Genomic DNA, 19,817 nt, shown 5'->3' on the forward strand with positions numbered 1-19,817 from the left:
TGTCTCTGTATGATTTCTAACAAGTAGGAAGTGAAATAAAAATGGTGCACTTCTGGTATCTGATGTGTTTATTGAAAATATAATAAAAGTCAAAGAACCAACAAGCTGGTGAAACGACTAAACAGCTTTATGGACGAGGAATTTATTATTCTTATATTGTAGAGTTTGTACAAAATTTGCACATGTCTGGGCCTGGGAGGAGGTGGTAGATGTTAATTCGTGCATCATGAGTACTTGATGTTTCTGCCTGGTTTGTTAAATGCCGGTTGCTGTGTCCAAATAATCAGTTCACCAAAACAGGAAAACTGATTAAACCCAGTGTCCAGGCCTCTAGATGACCTGTGAGCGAACAAACTATGAAGTATAGTACAAGTTTTATACAGTACAGTTTTGTAAAAAAAAAGTATAAAGAAACATTGATAGAAATTAATAATATGAGCAGAATTTTCAGAATGCTTGTGTGTTTTATATATTCAAAATAATACTAATAATAAATACTGCCACCTGAAAATATGAAGGTTATTAAAAGTCACACACACACACACACACACACACACACACACACACACACACACACACACACACACACATATATATATATATATATATATATATATATATATATATATATATATATATATATATATATATATATAATTTTTGTTTGTTTGTTTTGTGTGGTGTGGTGTGTGTGTGTGTGTGTGTGTGTGTGTGTGTGTGTGTGTGTGTGTGTGTGTGTGTGTGTGTGTAACCTTAGATTAACAAATGAACATCTGGGTGATCAAATGCCAAAATTGCCAACTTTGGGAAAGACTGGGTAGGATTTGGGGAGGAGCAAAAATGACAGATGAAAACATTTTATTGTTCCCATTGGCCAGTAGGTGGCACTGGCATAAGTTTTGCTGTGTATCCAGAGGTCAAGGTCATAAATATGACGTTTGCCAGTTTGCAGAACTGTTGATGAGATGCAGCACAAACTTCCTGTTTGACAGCTACACTGTAAGATTTTTTGCCCGATTACAGGCATAATGATGATTTTAATTAGAATTTTTTTAAAGTTTTTTTTAATTACAAATTTTTCACAAAATCCTAAATCTTAAAGATCCCATCTTGTCTTGACCCAAGGACTCAGTGGACACCTGGTTTTAACATTTTTGAGTCACATTTCACACATGTAGTTTTTATCATAAAAATATTTGCGTTTTGGAGCGTAAGACCACCTGACTAGTATTGTTTTGTTCACACTTTTGCTGCCAAAACACTCCTGACCCATCGAGCATTAACAGCATGAACTTCTTCAGCAGTTTGAGCTACAGGAGCTTGTCTGTTGGTCCAGCCTTCACTCCACACGTGCATCAGTGAGCCTCGGCTGCCAACAACCCTGTCAGTGAAATAAAGAACGAAGAGACATTAGTGAAGGTGTACAAATAAACCACATTTTCCATTCAGCCATCTGTGTCATGAACTCTGTGCAACATCAAAACATGATAAAGAGCTTTTTTTTTTTTTAGCAACTATATATATTTGTCACACGTCATATTCTGGGCGTGCTCAGTACAGACCTCCCCTACAGTATAAGTATAAACTCACACTAAGCTTCAAGTGCAGTCAGATTCTAAAGATAATAAAAATAATACACACACTAGAATTTCTGAGAAATAAAAGATGATTGGTTTCAGGATTTTAATTTTGATCTTCAGCACCATGTGTAAGTAATATGAGTGAATTATCTCCATCTTGCATAAAATTTATGACAGCATTCTTTAAGGTTTTGTGGTTACTTTGTAAAAGTACTTTTTTTTTATATTAATACTAATTAAAAGGTTATTTGTGGGTTTTATTTTTTTAATAATTTACTGAACAGTTTGCTTCTATTCTATTCAATCTAAGAATGTTTTTTCTATGGAGCTGCTGGATTTTGTGCTTCTTCTTGTTGCCTTTACTTTCAAAAGTCTTTAATAAAATTTAATTTTATTCATTACTATGGTTTTTTTTTTCTAGATACAGAGAAACCTGATAGACGCTGTGTTTCTGCACAATCCTTCACAGAGCCAAAGGTTTATCAGCCTGATAAAGAGCTTGAGGTGGATATCGGATCCTCGGCTAATCTACACTGTTGTTTTTATAATCATAAAAGTAGCTTAATGAATCTGTTTGTGCAACCAAATGGAAAAAAACCTTGGATTATAGTTAAATTTCACAAAAATAATGGAGAATCATTTTATAATGGATTCCAAAAGACTCGTTTTCAAATAAAAAGATCTTCAGACTGTTTCAGTCTGACCATTTTAAACATCATTCAGTCTGATGAAGCCGTGTACTACTGTGCACTGACATCACCTAACATTGTGTTTGGAGATGGGACTTATGTGAAAATCAGAGGTAAGACTGCAAGTTCCACTGATCACCTGCTCAATGTAGTGAGATACAGACTTTTACTAAATCATTTATTTATACTGAATATTTATAGATGATGCTGTTACAGTTACACCAGAAACATCTAAACCAACTTTGTCTGATACTTCAGTGGTGTTTGAAACAAAAATGCATGACATCGCAAATAACACGCATGGAAAAACAGGTAGAATCATTGAATTTTTATTTTATAAATTCTTTAAAAAACACAGCATAATTTGCATATTAAATCATTTGTACTAATAACATGGTGAAATGGTCAGATCTCTGTTATTGGACGGTGCTCGGTTTGGGAACGGCTTTGGGTTTGTGCGCACTTCTGATGTTCTGTCTCATTTATTTCCTACTGAGGAGAAGAAAATGTGATCAGAGTAAGTGCTTTAGTCATCAGACTATAATTAAAGTTGCTTAGATTTTTATTAAACATTTAGTGTATTTCTGTGTTAATAGGAAACACTTCTCTAGAAACTTCTTCAGATTTAAGACAGGTACAGTACGTGTGCAATGAATCATATATAGTAATATGTTTATTATTTATGCTGAATATAGATTTTTTTTTTTCTATAGTTTCTCTCTATTATACTCTGTTATTAACTTTCTCTTTTAATATGCTGTAATAATTCATAATTATGTTGCTCAAATGTCCAAATGTTCTTGGTTTTGATGCTGTTCTTTGTTCTTTGTTGAAATGTGTGTGTGTGTGTGTGTGTGTGTGTGGGTGTGTGTGGTACAGTTACCCATTTTATACATATTATAAAACTGTTACTTTCAGATAGATATAATTTGCTTGTGTTTTTTATTTTTTTATTTTTTCATTAGAAATCTGACGCAGGTGAAACACAGAATTATGCTGCTTTACAATTCTCTAAGAGAAAAGGCAAAGCTGGAAAAAGAAGAACCGGCCCTTCAGCTGAGTGTGTGTACTCCGATGTGAAAATTTCTAAGATGTAACATATAAGTCATACATCTAAAACTTTTACACACAAAAATGTGTGTTATTTAAAAATATTTGAACTACAGGAAAATGTTTTCCATTTATTTATTTTCCTTGTGTAATGTAATTACTATACGATTAATGATTATTATACATTTTTATTTACATGAATGTATTAGTTTAATAAAAAACATTTACCTTTAAGTAAATTATTTTACACCACTACACTGTTTCAAGCGTCTTGTTTTCTTTGAGTTCCCCACTAATAACCTTGTCTGTGTTACACTTCAGTATGATCTTTGCTGAATATGCAAATAATGTAAAGTAATTTTATTCAAAATGTAATAAATACATATTGTTTAACATAATTCTGAGTTTGAACAAGAACTATAGTTGCATTGCTTGTGAGTTTTCAAGAAGGATGTGGGTTGTCCTTATAGCAAGCACTGTGGCATTGACATCATCTGGGGGCAGGGCTTGATTTATCCAACCACCTCTGTGCTCGTGTTTCAGGCTCTAGTGTGAGGACACTGACAAACGTGTTATACTGTAAATGCAGTGTTTCTACAGTGTGCATAGTGTGATTCAAGTGAGAGGAAGGGTTGCATAGTGTGATTCTAGTGATAGGTGCCCCCAAGTCCCGAGAAGGCTGTAGCTCCAGCCCTGATCACCAACGAGGGCGTCGCACCGCAATGTCCGCCGCTGCCACCCAACCTTCCTCATGCCCCAGAATTTGCGTGTCTGTCCAAGACTTCCCTCCTCCACCCACCCTGGATAGGTTGCAAGGCCTTCCTCTGAGTGCCCTGGCTCACCTGGTGAAGGTGGAATTGGGGCATCAGGATCCACCCCTGGAGGAGGGGGCAATGTCAGAGAACCACCAGCCATGCCTCCCTCCAAGGCTCACATTCTCACTAAGCCTCTCCCTCAAACAAATCACCTACAACTTTCCTATTCCTACTTATCACCTACACCTGTCCTCCATTTACCTGTCCCCTATATACGGTCCATATTCCCCTCCACTCACAGTCCAATCTACCAGTTATGACCATAGATCACCCAGACTTCCCACCTCTCTTGTTTCCTGTGCTTCCATGCTCATGGATACGCTTCTAAGGGAGCACTCAGTTAAGTGTGCCATTTTGCTACAGTCTCTTCTCAAACTCTCGATGTGTTTGTATTTTTAGACCAATTAAAGGCGTACTATTTTATTCCCGGTTTCTGTCACCTGGTCTATCCGTGACATCGAATAATTGCCTAGGTTAAAATTTTATAAGATAAGCTAATATATAAATAAGTACTCTTTCGATAGATGCCAGAAAATTAAGCCAGTGATGCATGCCTTCTTCCAGACCAAGTACAAAAGTTTATCTCAGAGATGGACACTTAGATATTAGTAGAATAGTGGTTTTTACCCATTAATTTTTCTGTAAAATAACAAAATGTATATTTATTACATATTCATTTGTTCTGGATGTACAGTACATATGCCAGGTTTTGTACAAACAAGAATGGACTTAAAATTAACAACAAAGAGATTAGTGTAGGTGTACATTTTCCATTCAGCCATCTGTATCATGAACTCTGTGCATCAAAACATGATTGTGGAAAATTGTTATAGATAGATGTTAGCATATGCACAATTTTTTTGGGTTTGTTTTGCAACTATATACAGTATATTTGTGTACGTCATATTCTGGGCATGCTCAGTACAGACCTCCCCTACAGTATAAATATAAACTCACACTAAGCTCAAAGTGCAGTCAGATTCTGAAGATAATAATATAATACATTTCTGAGAAATTAAAAATGACTTGTTTCAGGATTTTAATTTTGATCTTCAGCACCATGTGTAAGTAATATAAGTTAATTATCTCCATCTTGTATATATTTTATGACAGTATTCTTTGTACAAAATAATAAAATTTTGTACATTTAACTAAAAGTTCTTAATATGTTCTTTGACATTGTATGGTTCTGGGAGGAACTTTTAACATCCATGGTAGAATTCTGCAAAAAAGGTCACTTATGGTGGAAAAAGGTTTTAGTTTATTATTTTTTTGTATTATATTTTTTTTATTTACTGTACAGTTCTTTGGGGAACTAAAATGGCTCTTTTACGGCATCTTTTTTTCTTTTTTTTAATGAAAAATCTAAATATGATACAGAAAATGTAAGGGGTGTTGTCTCTAGGAGGAATAAATTGAGATCACAAAGTACCTTTTCATGAGTCTTCTACAATTTCCACTTTTGTTAAGAGATTCTTTGTAGAAGGTGGGGAAAAGGTTATTTTATGGTGCTAAGAAGAAAGTTGGTCCTTGGGGAACTAAAAATGGTTCTATGGAATTGTTTCAAAAAGATATAAATATTTTAAAATAAATAAATAAATACAATAAATTGCATCCATTGTCTAATTTATGCATTTCCTTTTCTAGATACAGTAGAACTTGGTGGACGCTGGGTTTCTGCACAATCCTTCACAGAATCACCAGTTTATCAGCCTGATAAGGAGCTCAGTGTGGATATCGGAGACTCGGCTACTCTGCGCTGTTGTGTATATAAACAAGCATTTATCCGAATAAACTTTTTTATGCAACCAAATGGAAAACAACCTCAGATTATAATCACAGTTTATAAATCTGGTGGAGAAACGATCTACAATGGATTCAAAAAGTCTCGTTTCCAAACAGAAAGATCTTCAGACTGTTTCAGTCTGACCATTTTAAACATCATTCAGTCTGATGAAGCCGTGTACTACTGTGCACTGACATCACCTAACATTGTGTTTGGAGATGGGACTTATGTGAAAGTCAGAGGTAAGACTGCAAGTTCCACTGATCACCTGCTCAATGTAGTGAGATACAGACTTTTACTAAATCATTTATTTATACTGAATATTTATAGATGATGCTGTTACAGTTACACCAGAAACATCTAAACCAAATGATAATTCAGTGGTGTTTGAAACAAAAATGCATGACATCGCAAATAACACGCATGGAAAAACAGGTAGAATCATTGAATTTTTATTTTATAAATTCTTTAAAAAACACAGCATAATTTGCATATTAAATCATTTGTACTAATAACATGGTGAAATGATCAGATCTCTGTTATTGGACGGTGCTCGGTTTGGGAGCGGCTTTGGGTTTGTGCGCACTTCTGATGTTCTGTCTCATTTATTTCCTACTGAGGAGAAGAAAATGTGATCAGAGTAAGTGCTTTAGTCATCAGACTATAATTAAAGTTGCTTAGATTTTTATTAAACATTAAGTGTATTTCTGTGTTAATAGGAAACACTTCTCTAGAAACTTCTTCAGATTTAAGACAGGTACAGTACGTGTGCAACAATTCATATATAGTAATATGTTTATTATTTATGCTGAATATAGATTTTTTTTTCTTCATGGTTTAGTTAATTTTTTTCTCTCTATTATACTCTGTTATTAACTTTCTCTTTTAATGTGCTGTAATAATATATAATTGATAATTATGTTGCTCAAATGTACACAACAGTCCAAATGTTCTTGGTTTTAATGCTATTCTTTGTTGAAATATGTGTGTGTGTATGTGTGTGTGTGTGTGTGTGTGTGTGTGTGTGTGTGTGTGTGTGTGTGTGTGTGTGTGTGTGTGGTACAGTTACCGATTTTATACATATTATAGAGCTGTTACTTTTAGATGATATAATTTTTTTTTTTTTTTTTTTTTTTAGAAATCTGACGCAGGTGAAACACAGAATTATGCTGCTTTACAATTCTCTAAGAGAAAAGGCAAAGCTGGAAAAAGAAGAACCGGCCCTTCAGCTGAGTGTGTGTACTCCGATGTGAAAATTTCTAAGATGTAACATATAAGTCATACATCTAAAACTTTTACACACAAAATGTGTGTTTTGTATAAAAATATTTGAACTACAGGAAAATGTATTCCATTTATTTATTTTCCTTGTGTAATGTAATTACTATATAATAAATGATTATTATACATTTTTATTTACATGAATGTATTAGTTTAATAAATACATTTACATTTAAGTAAATTATTTTACACCAGTACACTGTTTAAAGCGTCTTGTTTTCTTTGAGTTCCCACTAATAACCTTGTCTGTGTTACACTTCAGTATGATCTTTGCTGAATATGCAAATAATGTAAAGTAATTTTATTCAAAAAGTAATAAATACATATTGTTTAACATAATTCTGAGTTTGAACAAGAACTATAGTTGCATTGCTTGTGAGTTTGAAGAAGGATGTGGGTTGTCCTTATAGCAAGCACTGTGGCATTGACATCATCTGGGGGCGGGGCTTGTTTTATCCAACCACCTCTGTGCTCGTGTTTCAGGCTCTAGTGTGAGGACACTGACAAACGTGTTATACTGTAAATGCAGTGTTTCTACAGTGTGCATAGTGTGAAATATATACATCTTCTTGACTGATATTGAATGATGCACTAACACAGTTACATTCATGGTTGAAATTAAAATATGAATACGAGACCCTTAAGATCTGTTCACCCCCCAAAATCTCAGGAATTTGTTCATCATACCGAATTCTGTCCAACATCAGATCATTTAAATCTCTAAATTCTGTTGCTTACACCATGTTTTGTATTGTAAAAGAAGGAAACAATGCACTTTTCAACCTATAGCACTGATATCACATCACATCTGTAGTGTTTACTGTAAACATATGCCCCAATAGTATTTATCTAAATAATTAGGTGTTTTCACCTTTTTCTTCCTTCTAGCAAAGGTAATTTAAATGTATGATTAACACCAGTATTGCAATGTAATCAGTCATATAATACAGCAGGTGCTTTGATACTGACAGTAGTTTTCCAGAATGCATAAAATCCATTGAAATGATCAAACGTGTTAAAACACAATGTTTATTGCAGTAATTACAGACATTCTGTATAGTGCACTTTGTGTCTTCACCTTTGGCATGAGACCGTAACAATGTTTTTAATAACTATTTTCTATAATTTTATATATTTGATATTTGATATTTTCTTTTACTTACAAATTATTAAGCTCTGTTTGACCACTGATTTTTTTTTTACATACAGCAAGAAACAAAGCAAAACTACATGTAATATTTGCGCTAGATTCACTGAACAATGCAATCATGAAACAAAGCGAGACACTGAGTGCAGTAACATCATACCTAATATAAAGCCTGGCTGAAACATATTCTAAGCAAAAGAGGAGTACATCACTTCAGAATACACACTGTCCTGAGGTCTGAGTTTCCTCTCTTTGAAATGTAAAGCAGAGAAATAGAGATTGGCAGCAGAACGAACCTGGAAATCAACATAATTTTTTTTGCCAAAATTACAAGTTGTTGATGTAATAATAATAATAATAATAATAATAATAATAATAATAATAATAATAATAATAATATGATAATAATAATATTAATAATAATAATAATAATAATAATAATAATAATAATAATAATAATAATAATAATAATAATATGATAATAATAATAATAATAATAATAATAATAATAATAATAATAATAATATGATAATAATAATAATAATAATAATAATAATAATAATAATAATAATAATAATAATAATATGATAATAATAATAATAATAATAATAATAATAATAATAATAATAATAATAATATAATTAATAATATAATGTAAATATAAATAATAATAATAATAATAATATGAATATGAATATGAATAATATGAATAATAATGTTATTATTAATATATACACACTATATTGCCAAATCTATTGGGTCACCTGGTCATTAGTACAGTTTGTGATTTTGAGCATTGCATTTCACAATTATTTCCAATCTTCATCTCCAAAGCATTTAAACCAGATCTTCAAGGATCTCACTTTGTGCACAGGGGCATTGCCATGCTGGAACAGTTTCGGGTTTCCAAGTTCAAGTGAATGCAAAATTGTATTATTGCGCATCTAAAGACTGTACAATTGAGTGCCTGCAGCTTTGTGGTAACAGTTTGGAAAAGAACCACATATAGCAGGAAAGGACAGGTGACTCAATATTTTGGATATATATTTATATATACAGGTAGACCCCAACTTATGACATAGTAAAACCGGTTGTATATCCATCAGATGGTAAGTTGAGAAGAGTGACTATGATGCGTTCTGACAGTAAATAAAGCAGCAAAGTGTAAAATCACTTTACAAAATAAGAGAACGCACAAGATCACTCTAAACACGCATGAACTATGCGAGGTCACGCCAATTAATGTGTCTCTGATACCCACAATGCATGCCTGCCAGTCATACTTACACTGTTTGCGGTGCTGTCAAATCTACTTAACGTGCGTGGATTTTGAAAATTTTTCATAGAAAAATTTAGATTTTCTTAGATTGTTTTTATTTAGTTTTTTATTGTTCGTTGTAGGTGACCGTCGTATGTCCAAAATGTTGTAAATCGAGTGTTTGCAGGTCGGAGTCTGACTGTATATATAATATAATATCTCACCTTTTTTTTTTTTTTAGTTATTTACCTGGTTTGCAGAACCGTGATGAGATCTCACTGTAGAGCAAAACAAATTACATTAGAATTCAAAAAGATATAAAGGTAAAGGTATATGATATAATATTTAGATACATAATTTTCATGTAAACTCACAACTGCCGCCTTCACAGTTCCTCCATTTACAGGTTATGATGTGAGTAAAGATAATAAGTACACACACTCCCAAAGCAAAAGAGAGGAAGATCACTACAGGATCCACAGATTTTTCTGTAGCACAAAAAAAAACAATCAGGATTATATATATATATATATATATATATATATATATATAAATATTTAGATAATACTGTAAACTGTGAGTAATCTGTAAACTGTGTTCTTCTCACCCAGCTGTACTCGTGTCCGTTCCCGAAAATGATCTTCCCACACAGGGCCACAGCGCAGTAGTAAGTTCCAGTATCATTGAGGCTGAAGATGTTCTTGGACAAGTTGTACACACAGGTGTGTGTAGAAGATTCGCTCTCACACTGAAGGCTGCTGTTGTGATGAGTGTAAATGATTTGAGGATGGGATTGTGATGGAGCAGCTCTGAACCAGAGCACTTGGAGTTCTGCTGCTCTGCTCTCAGAGAGAACCGAACACTGCAGAGTCACTGATGCTCCTGCAGGAACCGAGTCTGACACACTGCTCTGGAGCACTGTCACTTTTACATCTTCATCACCTGCTCAGGGGAATATAGAGAGGTTAGAGAAAGGTTATATATGTATATAATAGGAGTGGTTGGTTAAATTATACATAAAATAATATTTTAGAATAATTAAATCAAATCAATGAAATACACTTTTTAATTATATTAATTAAATCAAGTAATCAATTAAATCAATTAAAATAAAATAAATAAAGTCAAAATTTAATTTAATTTAATTTAATTTAATTTAATTTAATTTAATTTAATTTAATTTAATTTAATTTAATTTAATTTAATTTAATTTAATTTAATAGTTTACATTTGTTAGACCCTGTTTGTGTATTAATTTTTCTAAAGATATAATCTACTTAACTGTTCTACGTATTTTAGCAGACTTTAACAATTGTCTTCATTCTCTCCATTCTTCATTCATTTACTCCCCCGATATGTCAGGATTTCCTTTTGAGAGAAATTATTTAAGATGGACATAAAATGCTAAATAATCCATAGCACTAGTGTTAGCTAGTTTTTTTTTTCTCATAATAAACAGTTATATGCAGGAATGCAGTGAAATGAAAAGTAAAAAAAAAAGCTTTTTATCTTGAATCCCTATTGAATATTTAGCGTTTTCATGCATGCGCAAAACAAATGTTATATTATTTCCAGACGGAGTGACACTGTGCTAACTCTAGCTTCTTTTTATGCCCCTGGCATTGTTGTGTATGTTTTCAAGTTTAAAACAGAAAAAAACTGTGTGAGCGGAGAATAAACAAAATTGCGGTCCGCTACTTTATACTTTCATGAGAGATTTTAACTATGTTACGCACGTACAAATGATCGCATACGTGTACTGAACTTAAAGCACTGTACTGAAATATTTCAGTACGAATGCGTGTACACCACTGATATAATGTTTATTTGTTATACACTGCATCTGAGGGATTTGCCTCTGTGCATTTCAGTGCAAGGTCAAACCATGAAATGATTTAAATGCTGTTTCTAAAACAACTTTTTGCATATTGTACATATATCCCTTTATCTTTATATAGATTCACCTTTTAATGTTATTGCCAATCTGGTACTATTGAAGCTGTACTTTTTAGATAATGGATTTTGTCTCTTCATGTACATTAAATGCATTATTTTGCCGCATTATCCAAGATCCAACATTAAGAGATGCTTATAGACCTCACTTCAAAATTTTAAGATTTGTAACTATAATTACTTACTTTTCACTGATAAAAAAGTTCCTTTCGCAAACACTGTGTAAAATGTAATCATGCCGCAGTAATACACGGCCTCGTCTGACGCTTCCACGTTGATTATTCTCAAATTACAGCTTTTGTTTTCTTTCTCGATTCGGAACCTTGTGGAATTTAATTCCTTGTTGTAAATGGGATCCTGTAATTTCTGTACTACGGCCACTAAAGAAGGCTCGAGTCCTGCTGCTTGCTTGTACCAAACGATGGGATCTGTGTTTTGTTCTTCCAGCAGAAAACACTGTAGAGTCACTTCTTCACCAGCAGAAGCAGCGATCACCGGGTTTGGCTGATGGACGACGTTCATTTGTGCAGGAACTACTGCAGTGTGAGGATCCAGAGAACAAATAATATAAACAAATCACATTTTTTCGCAAAATAGCACTGAAATCTGTTACTTTGTATATGTGTATGACTGCTTTGGCCGCACATTGATAACGATTCCAAATCTCAGATTTGTATTGCATTGCAATTCAATGATTCAAGATAGAATATCTGTAAAATCAATACGATTTAAACTACAACTCTTGTAAGTAAACTGAAAAAATAAACATATCAGGCAAATGCATTTATCCAAATATGTCAAGCAAATGATTGAAAATCTGAGAAAGCATTTTGGGGAAATTTGGGCATAAAGATGTCTATTTGCTACTGTATAAATAATATATACAGTTAGTTACAAAAATTTCAGACATTCAGGAATTTTTTTTTGGTTTTCATCTTGTTTATTAGCTTTTGATTGAAATTCTTTATTTGATTAGAAAATCGAAAACGTGTGCACTTACCACATTTATTAAGAAGCACTACTTTAGTCCACATCAGCATTATTAGGTCTGTGTGCTGCATGTCTTCTTGATATGCTGGTATGAATTCAAACTGAGCTCACACCCTCTCAAGTCCAAGTATGAAATGAGATTCTGACATCACACATTTCCTGTGAGTTTCTCCTCCCTAAAGCTACAGCTACAAAAAATGCACATGGTGTCCTTTTCAAAATCAGCATTTCCTTTTAATCTGGCAGCAACTTTAGTTTAACTAGGGTGTGCATACCTGAAATATCCTTAAATTATACACAAAGGAAGCTGTTCAATTAATGTTTTGTGACATTTGACCTTCCTGTGACCTTGTTTGATGTATACCAAAATCTAATCAGTTCAGTATTAAAAGTACAATGTAGTAGAGGAGACATCCAGTAGTTCCCAATTCATTCTATGACTGTAAATAACTACTGTATAATACTGTAGTACTGATTTACATATATCTCTGTTATTCTAGTGTCATTTCGACTTTATTGTACTTATTTAAAGCAAAGTGAACTTTTAAAGCACACACACTCCCAAAGCGAAAGCAAAGCAGATCACTACAGGATCCACTGATTCTACTGTAGCATAAAAATAATGATTATATATGAAAAGCAATTAAACAATACCATAATAAAACCTAGTCAGAAGAATCCAGTAAAATGATTACACACAATATTTATTGTAGAAATTTATTTGACATTTGTCACTCTACATTTTTATTTTTATGTTTTTATATGAAATTTGTTACTCTATATTTAACATAAGATTGTTACAATCTTTATAATATAATAATTCACTTTTTTGGGGAATGTGCTTCCTCTATTTGGCATCAAACCACTGAATTATTTTACACACAGCTACAAAAAAGGAATGCATTTAAGAAACAGTGTAAGATTGTGAGTGCATGCCTAATATATCACAGTTAATATAAATCATTAGTATTATCTCCTACTTAAAAGAGGAGTAAACCACTTCAGAATACACACTGTCCTGAGATGTGTTTTTCTTCGGCAGTAAGAAATAGAGATCGGTAGTAGAACGACCCTGCGGGAATCAACATAAAGTGTTCATTGTCCGAGTTTCATTTATTACTGTTATAGTGTTTTTTTTTTACATTTTAAGGTTATTTACCTTATTGGGAGAATCAGGATGGAATCTTACTGTGGATCAAATCATATTGCATTAAGATTTATTAAAGGAACATAATTTGATTTTTAGATGCACAATCTTCATGTAAACTCACCACTGCCACATTCACAGTTCCTCCATTTACAGGTTATGATGTGAGTAAAGATAATAAGCACACACACTCCCAAAGCTAAAGAGAGGAAGATCACTACAGGATCCACTGATTTTTCTGTAGCACAAACACAATAATAATTATTATATTATATATACTGATATTTTATATACATATATATATATATATATATATATATATATATATATATATATATATATATATATATATATATATATACAAAATATTATTGGCTTTACATATTTAGAAAATAACTAAACTGTGTTCTTCTCACCCAGCTGTACTCGTGTCCCGTTCCCGAAAATGATCTTCCCACACAGGGCCACAGCGCAGTAGTAAGTTCCAGTATCATTGAGGCTGAAGATGTTCTTGGACAAGTTGTACACACAGGTGTGTGTAGAAGATTCGCTCTCACACTGAAGGCTGCTGTTGTGATGAGTGTAAATGATTTGAGGATGGGATTGTGATGGAGCAGCTCTGAACCAGAGCACTTGGAGTTCTGCTGCTCTGCTCTCAGAGAGAACCGAACACTGCAGAGTCACTGATGCTCCTGCAGGAACCGAGTCTGATACACTGCTCTGGAACACTGATACCCCTAAATCTGGTTTACCTGCACAATGTAATATAATTAGCACATTATATTAGATTACACATTCAGCCAGGAAAGTAAAACACTGAGCTTTACGTTATTTTTCAATCTTTATGTGGATAATTTAATTAGATAAACAAACACCATCAAATAACTACCTTCAGTGACTGATACTGACTTCTCCAAAATACCCATGGCAAATATTACACTACAGAACACTTATACTTGTATATACAGTATAATATACACTGTATTGCCAAAAGTATTGGGACACCTGACCTTTCCTGGTATATGTGGTTCTTTTCCAAACTGTTTCCACAAAGCTGGAGGCACTCAATTGTACAGGACGTCTTTAGATTTGCTCTAATACAATTCTGCATTCAATTGAACTTGAAAACCCAAACTTGCTCGAGCATGGCAATGGGAAATGGGAAATGCAATGCTCATAAATCACATACCATACTTATGACTGGGTGACCCCATACTTTTGGCCATATAGTGTATATAAGTATATATAAGTGTGTGTATGCATGTAGGTATTTGTATATAAATAATGAATATATGTAGACTATATTTTTGTATTTTTAGGGAAATTTTAGATCTGCAAAGAATTTGATACAGAGCTGACATTTTATCATTAAAATGAATTTTTCAGAAATTGCTCCCTCCTATGATAACGTCATGAATTTCTTGTAAATTAATGCCAATTTCTAAATATATTGTATGTAAGATAATTATAGATGACTTTGACTAATATTATATAAAAAAATTTACATATACACAAAAAAATATAAAATTAAATTTTTTAAACACAATTCATAAAATCATTTACAAATATAATAATCACAGTGCAAATAAAACATCATTTTGTATAATAAATGCTGGTTATAGATCAATTCTCACCTCTTACTGATAAATAAGTTCCCTTTCCAAACCTTATTGCAAACCTTTTTAATCCACAGTAATACATGGCTTCATCTGACGGCTCTACGGTCGTAATTTTTAAATGGCAGCTTTTTTCTATATTCTTGATGGTAATCCTGGGTGACTTGAAATTATCTTCAAAAACTGGATCTGAAGCAAATTTATGAACTGTGACTATCAGGCAAGGCTCGTGTCCTGCTGCTTGTTTGTACCAAAGGATGGGATCAGTGCCTCCTTCATCCACTTGAAAGCAGTGTAGAGTCACGTTCTCACCAGAAGCGGCATTGATGACTGAGTTCGGCTGACTGATGATATTCATTTGAATTGAACCTAATGTGAGGAAACACAGGATAAAAAAAATGCTTACTGTAAATGCAACAAAAATTGAAGTCTTTTGTTAAAATGTTGACAGTTGAGAGCAAAATTAGGTGGATGTTAATGCATAAAATATACACATTGAATTTTAGTATCTTTTTTCTTTTCTTTGTATAGGTAATAGTAATGATTAATAATTAAAAAATAAAATAGACAATACAATTTTATAAAGTAAATATTTTCCTCAACAGCACACCAATATTTATTATGTCTAAAAGCATCTTTTTTTAAATTTTTAATTTTTTTTTATGTTCTATGTACAATTTACAAACTAATACATTAAACCAAAGAGATAAAAATATAGTTAGAAAAAGAACAGCAAGTAGAAAAAACAGAAGTATTAATAGACTGGTCCAATACAATACCTGGTAATCGTATTATGTTGAAGAAGAAAAGAAATGTCCAGTTTAAAGTCATGTTCCGAGGTGAAATGATTCTCACATTGAGAAAAAGAAAAAAAGGAACTGATAGACATCAAGTATTTTATACTTTCAGACTTACATCTGATTGGTTAAGTTACAAGTCACATGTTTCCTTCACACTTTTGGAGCACATATGACCACAAGTCTGCATGAGTGGAAAAAAAAAAAAAAAAAATAGTGGTGTCCCACTTTATTGCTTTTTACTATTTGCTCAATTGCAGTAATCGCAGTAAAAAATAAGGAGTTGTGTTTGAATTAAATTATACTGTAAAAATATTTAAGAATGCAATTATTTATATTATTATAATTATTATCTATTATTTAATAGAAAATTAGTGGAAACCATTTTTTTGTCATTATATTTCAGTGTTTTTCTATAACATGTTTTATTTTAATCAGATTTTTTTTTTTTACTGTTTATTTCTGACTTTTAAAAATACTATGAGAGCTAAAAAAATTAAATCAAAAAATCTGCTTGCACTGTAGTTTCCGAACACAGGTTACATACGACTTCCTTTTTCACAGGAATACACCACAGACACCCCCCACCCCCCAACCCTCCCTTTCAGATGCAAAGAAAACAGCGGTACATGCAACCATTCAGTTTTCATTTATTATTTATTAAGGACAAAAAAAGCAGGTATCAGTCACATTAAAGGACAAGAAGAGAAACTGGAATCTTGTCTGATGGGAAGCTTTGCAGAAACTCTTCATTAGAACTAGTGAGACATTTTGTTCATTTTTTAACTTAGTTTTAACACAAAGTTTCCTCACTGTGAAATGATTATTATAGAAAACCAGAATAATATTAAATATTATATTAGTGTGTAATGCTGGAATATTTCATTTCAGCGTACACACTTTCCTGAGGTTGACCTCGATTTTTTCTCAATTTTTTAGTTTTCTGGTCATTAAATTGTAAAGCAGCGTAATTCAGCTCCACAGTTTCACCGGCCTGTAAAAAATGTACATAAATTAGCTCTCAGCTCTGCATTTATTCTCAATTTCAATGAAAAATCTAATTATGATTATTATTTTCTGCACAAGTGTACAAGTACCTGAACGTTTGTCTTTTCAATGTTGGTTATAGCACCATGCTGAATTCTCTCTGGGGACAAAAGAAATCCTTATTGTATTTTACTGATAGACGTTTTGACCCAAATAATCATTTTGAAGTCTATTGTTATTCAAAAACACATACTGATGAATAAATTGACACTGTAACGTTAAACACGTACCTCTGTGTTGCTGAGAGTTTTTCCTTTGACACAGTAAAGCAGCTTGAACCGAAATCAAAATCCCGCACATTACTAACACTGTTCCCAGACTCATCACTACAGGATTAGAAGACGCTTTGTGAGACAGAAAAATCAAGTTAATGTCAGCATATGAACTTCCAACATTAACAACTGGAAATAAATATTTATTTAGATTTTTGTATCTTATAAACCCAATTAAAATACACAAAATAACCAACCACAATTCTCCAGCTGTACTAGTGTCCCGTTCCCGAAAATGATCTTCCCACACAGGACCACAGCGCAGTAGTAAGTACCAGTATCATTGAGGCTGAAGATGTTCTTGGACAAGTTGTACACACAGGTGTGTGTAGAAGATTCACTCTCACACTGAAGGCTGCTGTTGTGATGAGTGTAAATGAGTTGAGGATGGGATTGTGATGGAGCAGCTCTGAACCAGAGCACTTGGAGTTCTGCTGCTCTGCTCTCAGAGAGAACCGAACACTGCAGAGTCACTGCTGCTCCTGCAGGAACCGAGTCTGACACACTGCTCTGGAACACTAAAACCTTTTCATCTTCATCACCTGCTCAGGGTCATAATAGACATCATGTAAGATCATGCTCTCTTTACTGACCCTAAATCTGCAAACATTCAAATGCTGAGATCATTGAAATCTATTTCTCTTCCACACGTCGCATCATAACAATTAGAAATTGTTGAATGAAAAATAAATAAATAAATAACAGTAAATGAGTGAGGTTTTGAACTTTATGCAGATTTTAACACTGTGCTTTTTCCTTAATCACTTTACAATTTTATATATTAAAAACTATTTAAAAACAGTTAAACAGTTATTATGTACCAGTTGTTTAAATCCTCTATATACATACTGCACACTGACAGTGAGGACTTTCTTAGATTCCATTACATTTTATCAGCATCAGAATCAGAATCTGGTTTATTGGCCAAACGTTTTGACACACACAAGGAATTTAGTTGCAGCTGTTAGTGACTCTTAAAAGTACACACATAAATAACACTATACATTCAACTTGGCCTATACAAGACAATACAGACAATGTGAGATAATATAGACAGTACGAGTATTAAATAGGAATCCGGAGTATATAACAGATCAGTAATGTTCATAGTAGTGCAAATAACAGTAATGAAGTTTTATATACAAAGTACAAAGTAGTGAATAATTCAGGAAGGTAAATCTATTTGAATTGCATTACTTTAATATTTTAGGTGATTTTTAAATAAAATGCAGGATGTTCAAAGTGTTTGGATTAATGTACTGTAAAATCGGATTTAATAACTAATAATGAATGATGTAATAAATTACCTCTCACAGACAAGAAGGTTCCATTAGATAAGGTAACGTTCTCCAAGTTAAAAAATCGTTCACAGTAGTAAAGTCCTCCATGATCTCTATTCACTTGTGGAATTTTTAGAGAAATGCCGTGTTCACTCGTCTTCAGTGTAAATCCTGACCTCTCGAACGCTGGGGAAATCTTTATCTCCTTATACGCTAATCTTTCCCCGACTTTTTGAGGCATCTCTCCAAATCTTTGCTGGTACCAAATCACACTTTCAGTCCGATGATTATCTCCAAATGGACATACAAGAGTAACATGTTCTCCAGGCTTCACTGAGAGAAATGATGGCTGGAGAAGATCCACAGATCGGACTGGAGCTAGAACATTAATTGCGGAATGATGAAGCACGACAATTAAAAAAAAAATCAGGAAAAATTATGTATAAAATTATAAAATGGAAAATAAATAATAATAAAAAAATAGAGCAGTCTTTCTTTTGAAATAGACAAAATTTTAGAAAACATGCATGTAGAAGAAATCACCAACTGAAGACTTTCTTTCTTTCTTTATTCTTTTTTTGGGTAGTATTGTTTCTATTATAACATTTTTTAAATTTTTTGATGTAAAGATTGTAAAAAGCGATAAAGAAATGTTTAAATCAAGGCTAGCTATTATTTTGCCAGCATTCAATCTATTAAAAGGTTTTGCAAACAAAATGTAATAATAACTAATTAAGTATTAATTGCAAATTGAATTAATGCAAAAAAAGAAAAAGGTATATATCCAAATACAACAATCTGTGAAATAGATATGACTTTTTAAATAGGATTTAAATACTATATTAATAAGGAAAAAATTATATAATCTGCATAATAATGTAACTCACATATTGTGTATAAAGCAATGACAATTATCCACAGTGATGCCATTTTCAGAGATAAAATAAGACCCTGGTTGAGCTGCTAAAAAAGTGGTTAAATGATGGCAGCACAAGGTGTTTATGCATTACAGATGATAATCTCATTGGCTGCTTCAAGTCACGCATTTAAATTTCCTTCCTGTTATGTTTCTATTTTTGTAACTCAAATGCGTTTACAAGAATTTGTGG

The 19,817-nt window shown here is 32.7% G+C and overlaps 3 protein-coding genes and 1 long non-coding RNA gene across 4 annotated transcripts in view; all 4 read right to left on the reverse strand.

Annotated features, from left to right (window-relative positions):
• LOC124386128 overlaps positions 1-13,087 on the reverse strand; it is a 32,542-nt gene extending 19,455 nt beyond the window's left edge. Inside the window, exons 1-2 of the mRNA XM_046849779.1 lie at positions 12,560-13,087; positions 11,745-12,095 (exon numbers count right to left, since the gene is read on the reverse strand). Coding sequence (XP_046705735.1) covers positions 11,745-12,095; positions 12,560-12,620 — 412 coding nt within the window. The 5' untranslated portion in view covers positions 12,621-13,087. The remainder of the gene's footprint in view (positions 1-11,744; positions 12,096-12,559) is intronic.
• LOC124385751 lies at positions 8,415-10,094 on the reverse strand. The gene is made up of 3 exons (XR_006925794.1): positions 9,981-10,094; positions 9,856-9,884; positions 8,415-8,644 (listed from the first exon to the last, which is right to left on the reverse strand). It is a non-coding gene; the product is annotated as an uncharacterized LOC124385751 (long non-coding RNA).
• A 252-nt stretch (positions 13,088-13,339) lies between the features above and the next one.
• On the reverse strand, positions 13,340-16,179 carry LOC124385740. Its single transcript, XM_046848988.1, has 6 exons — positions 16,092-16,179; positions 15,331-15,681; positions 14,113-14,448; positions 13,821-13,934; positions 13,709-13,737; positions 13,340-13,621 (listed from the first exon to the last, which is right to left on the reverse strand). Exons 1-6 carry the CDS (start codon positions 16,141-16,143, stop codon positions 13,526-13,528), a joined length of 978 nt encoding a protein of 325 aa, XP_046704944.1. The 5' UTR covers positions 16,144-16,179; the 3' UTR covers positions 13,340-13,525.
• Positions 16,180-16,968: 789 nt separating this feature from the next.
• On the reverse strand, positions 16,969-19,663 carry LOC124386129. The gene is made up of 6 exons (XM_046849780.1): positions 19,596-19,663; positions 18,736-19,086; positions 17,626-17,970; positions 17,387-17,500; positions 17,207-17,256; positions 16,969-17,103 (listed from the first exon to the last, which is right to left on the reverse strand). The coding sequence occupies exons 1-6, from the start codon at positions 19,636-19,638 to the stop codon at positions 16,969-16,971; spliced, it is 1,038 nt and encodes a 345-aa protein (XP_046705736.1). The 5' UTR covers positions 19,639-19,663.
• Positions 19,664-19,817: the final 154 nt, after the last annotated feature.

This window comes from Silurus meridionalis, chromosome 5, assembly GCF_014805685.1.
Source record: "Silurus meridionalis isolate SWU-2019-XX chromosome 5, ASM1480568v1, whole genome shotgun sequence".
In the NCBI taxonomy this organism is placed as follows: Eukaryota; Metazoa; Chordata; class Actinopteri; order Siluriformes; family Siluridae; genus Silurus; species Silurus meridionalis.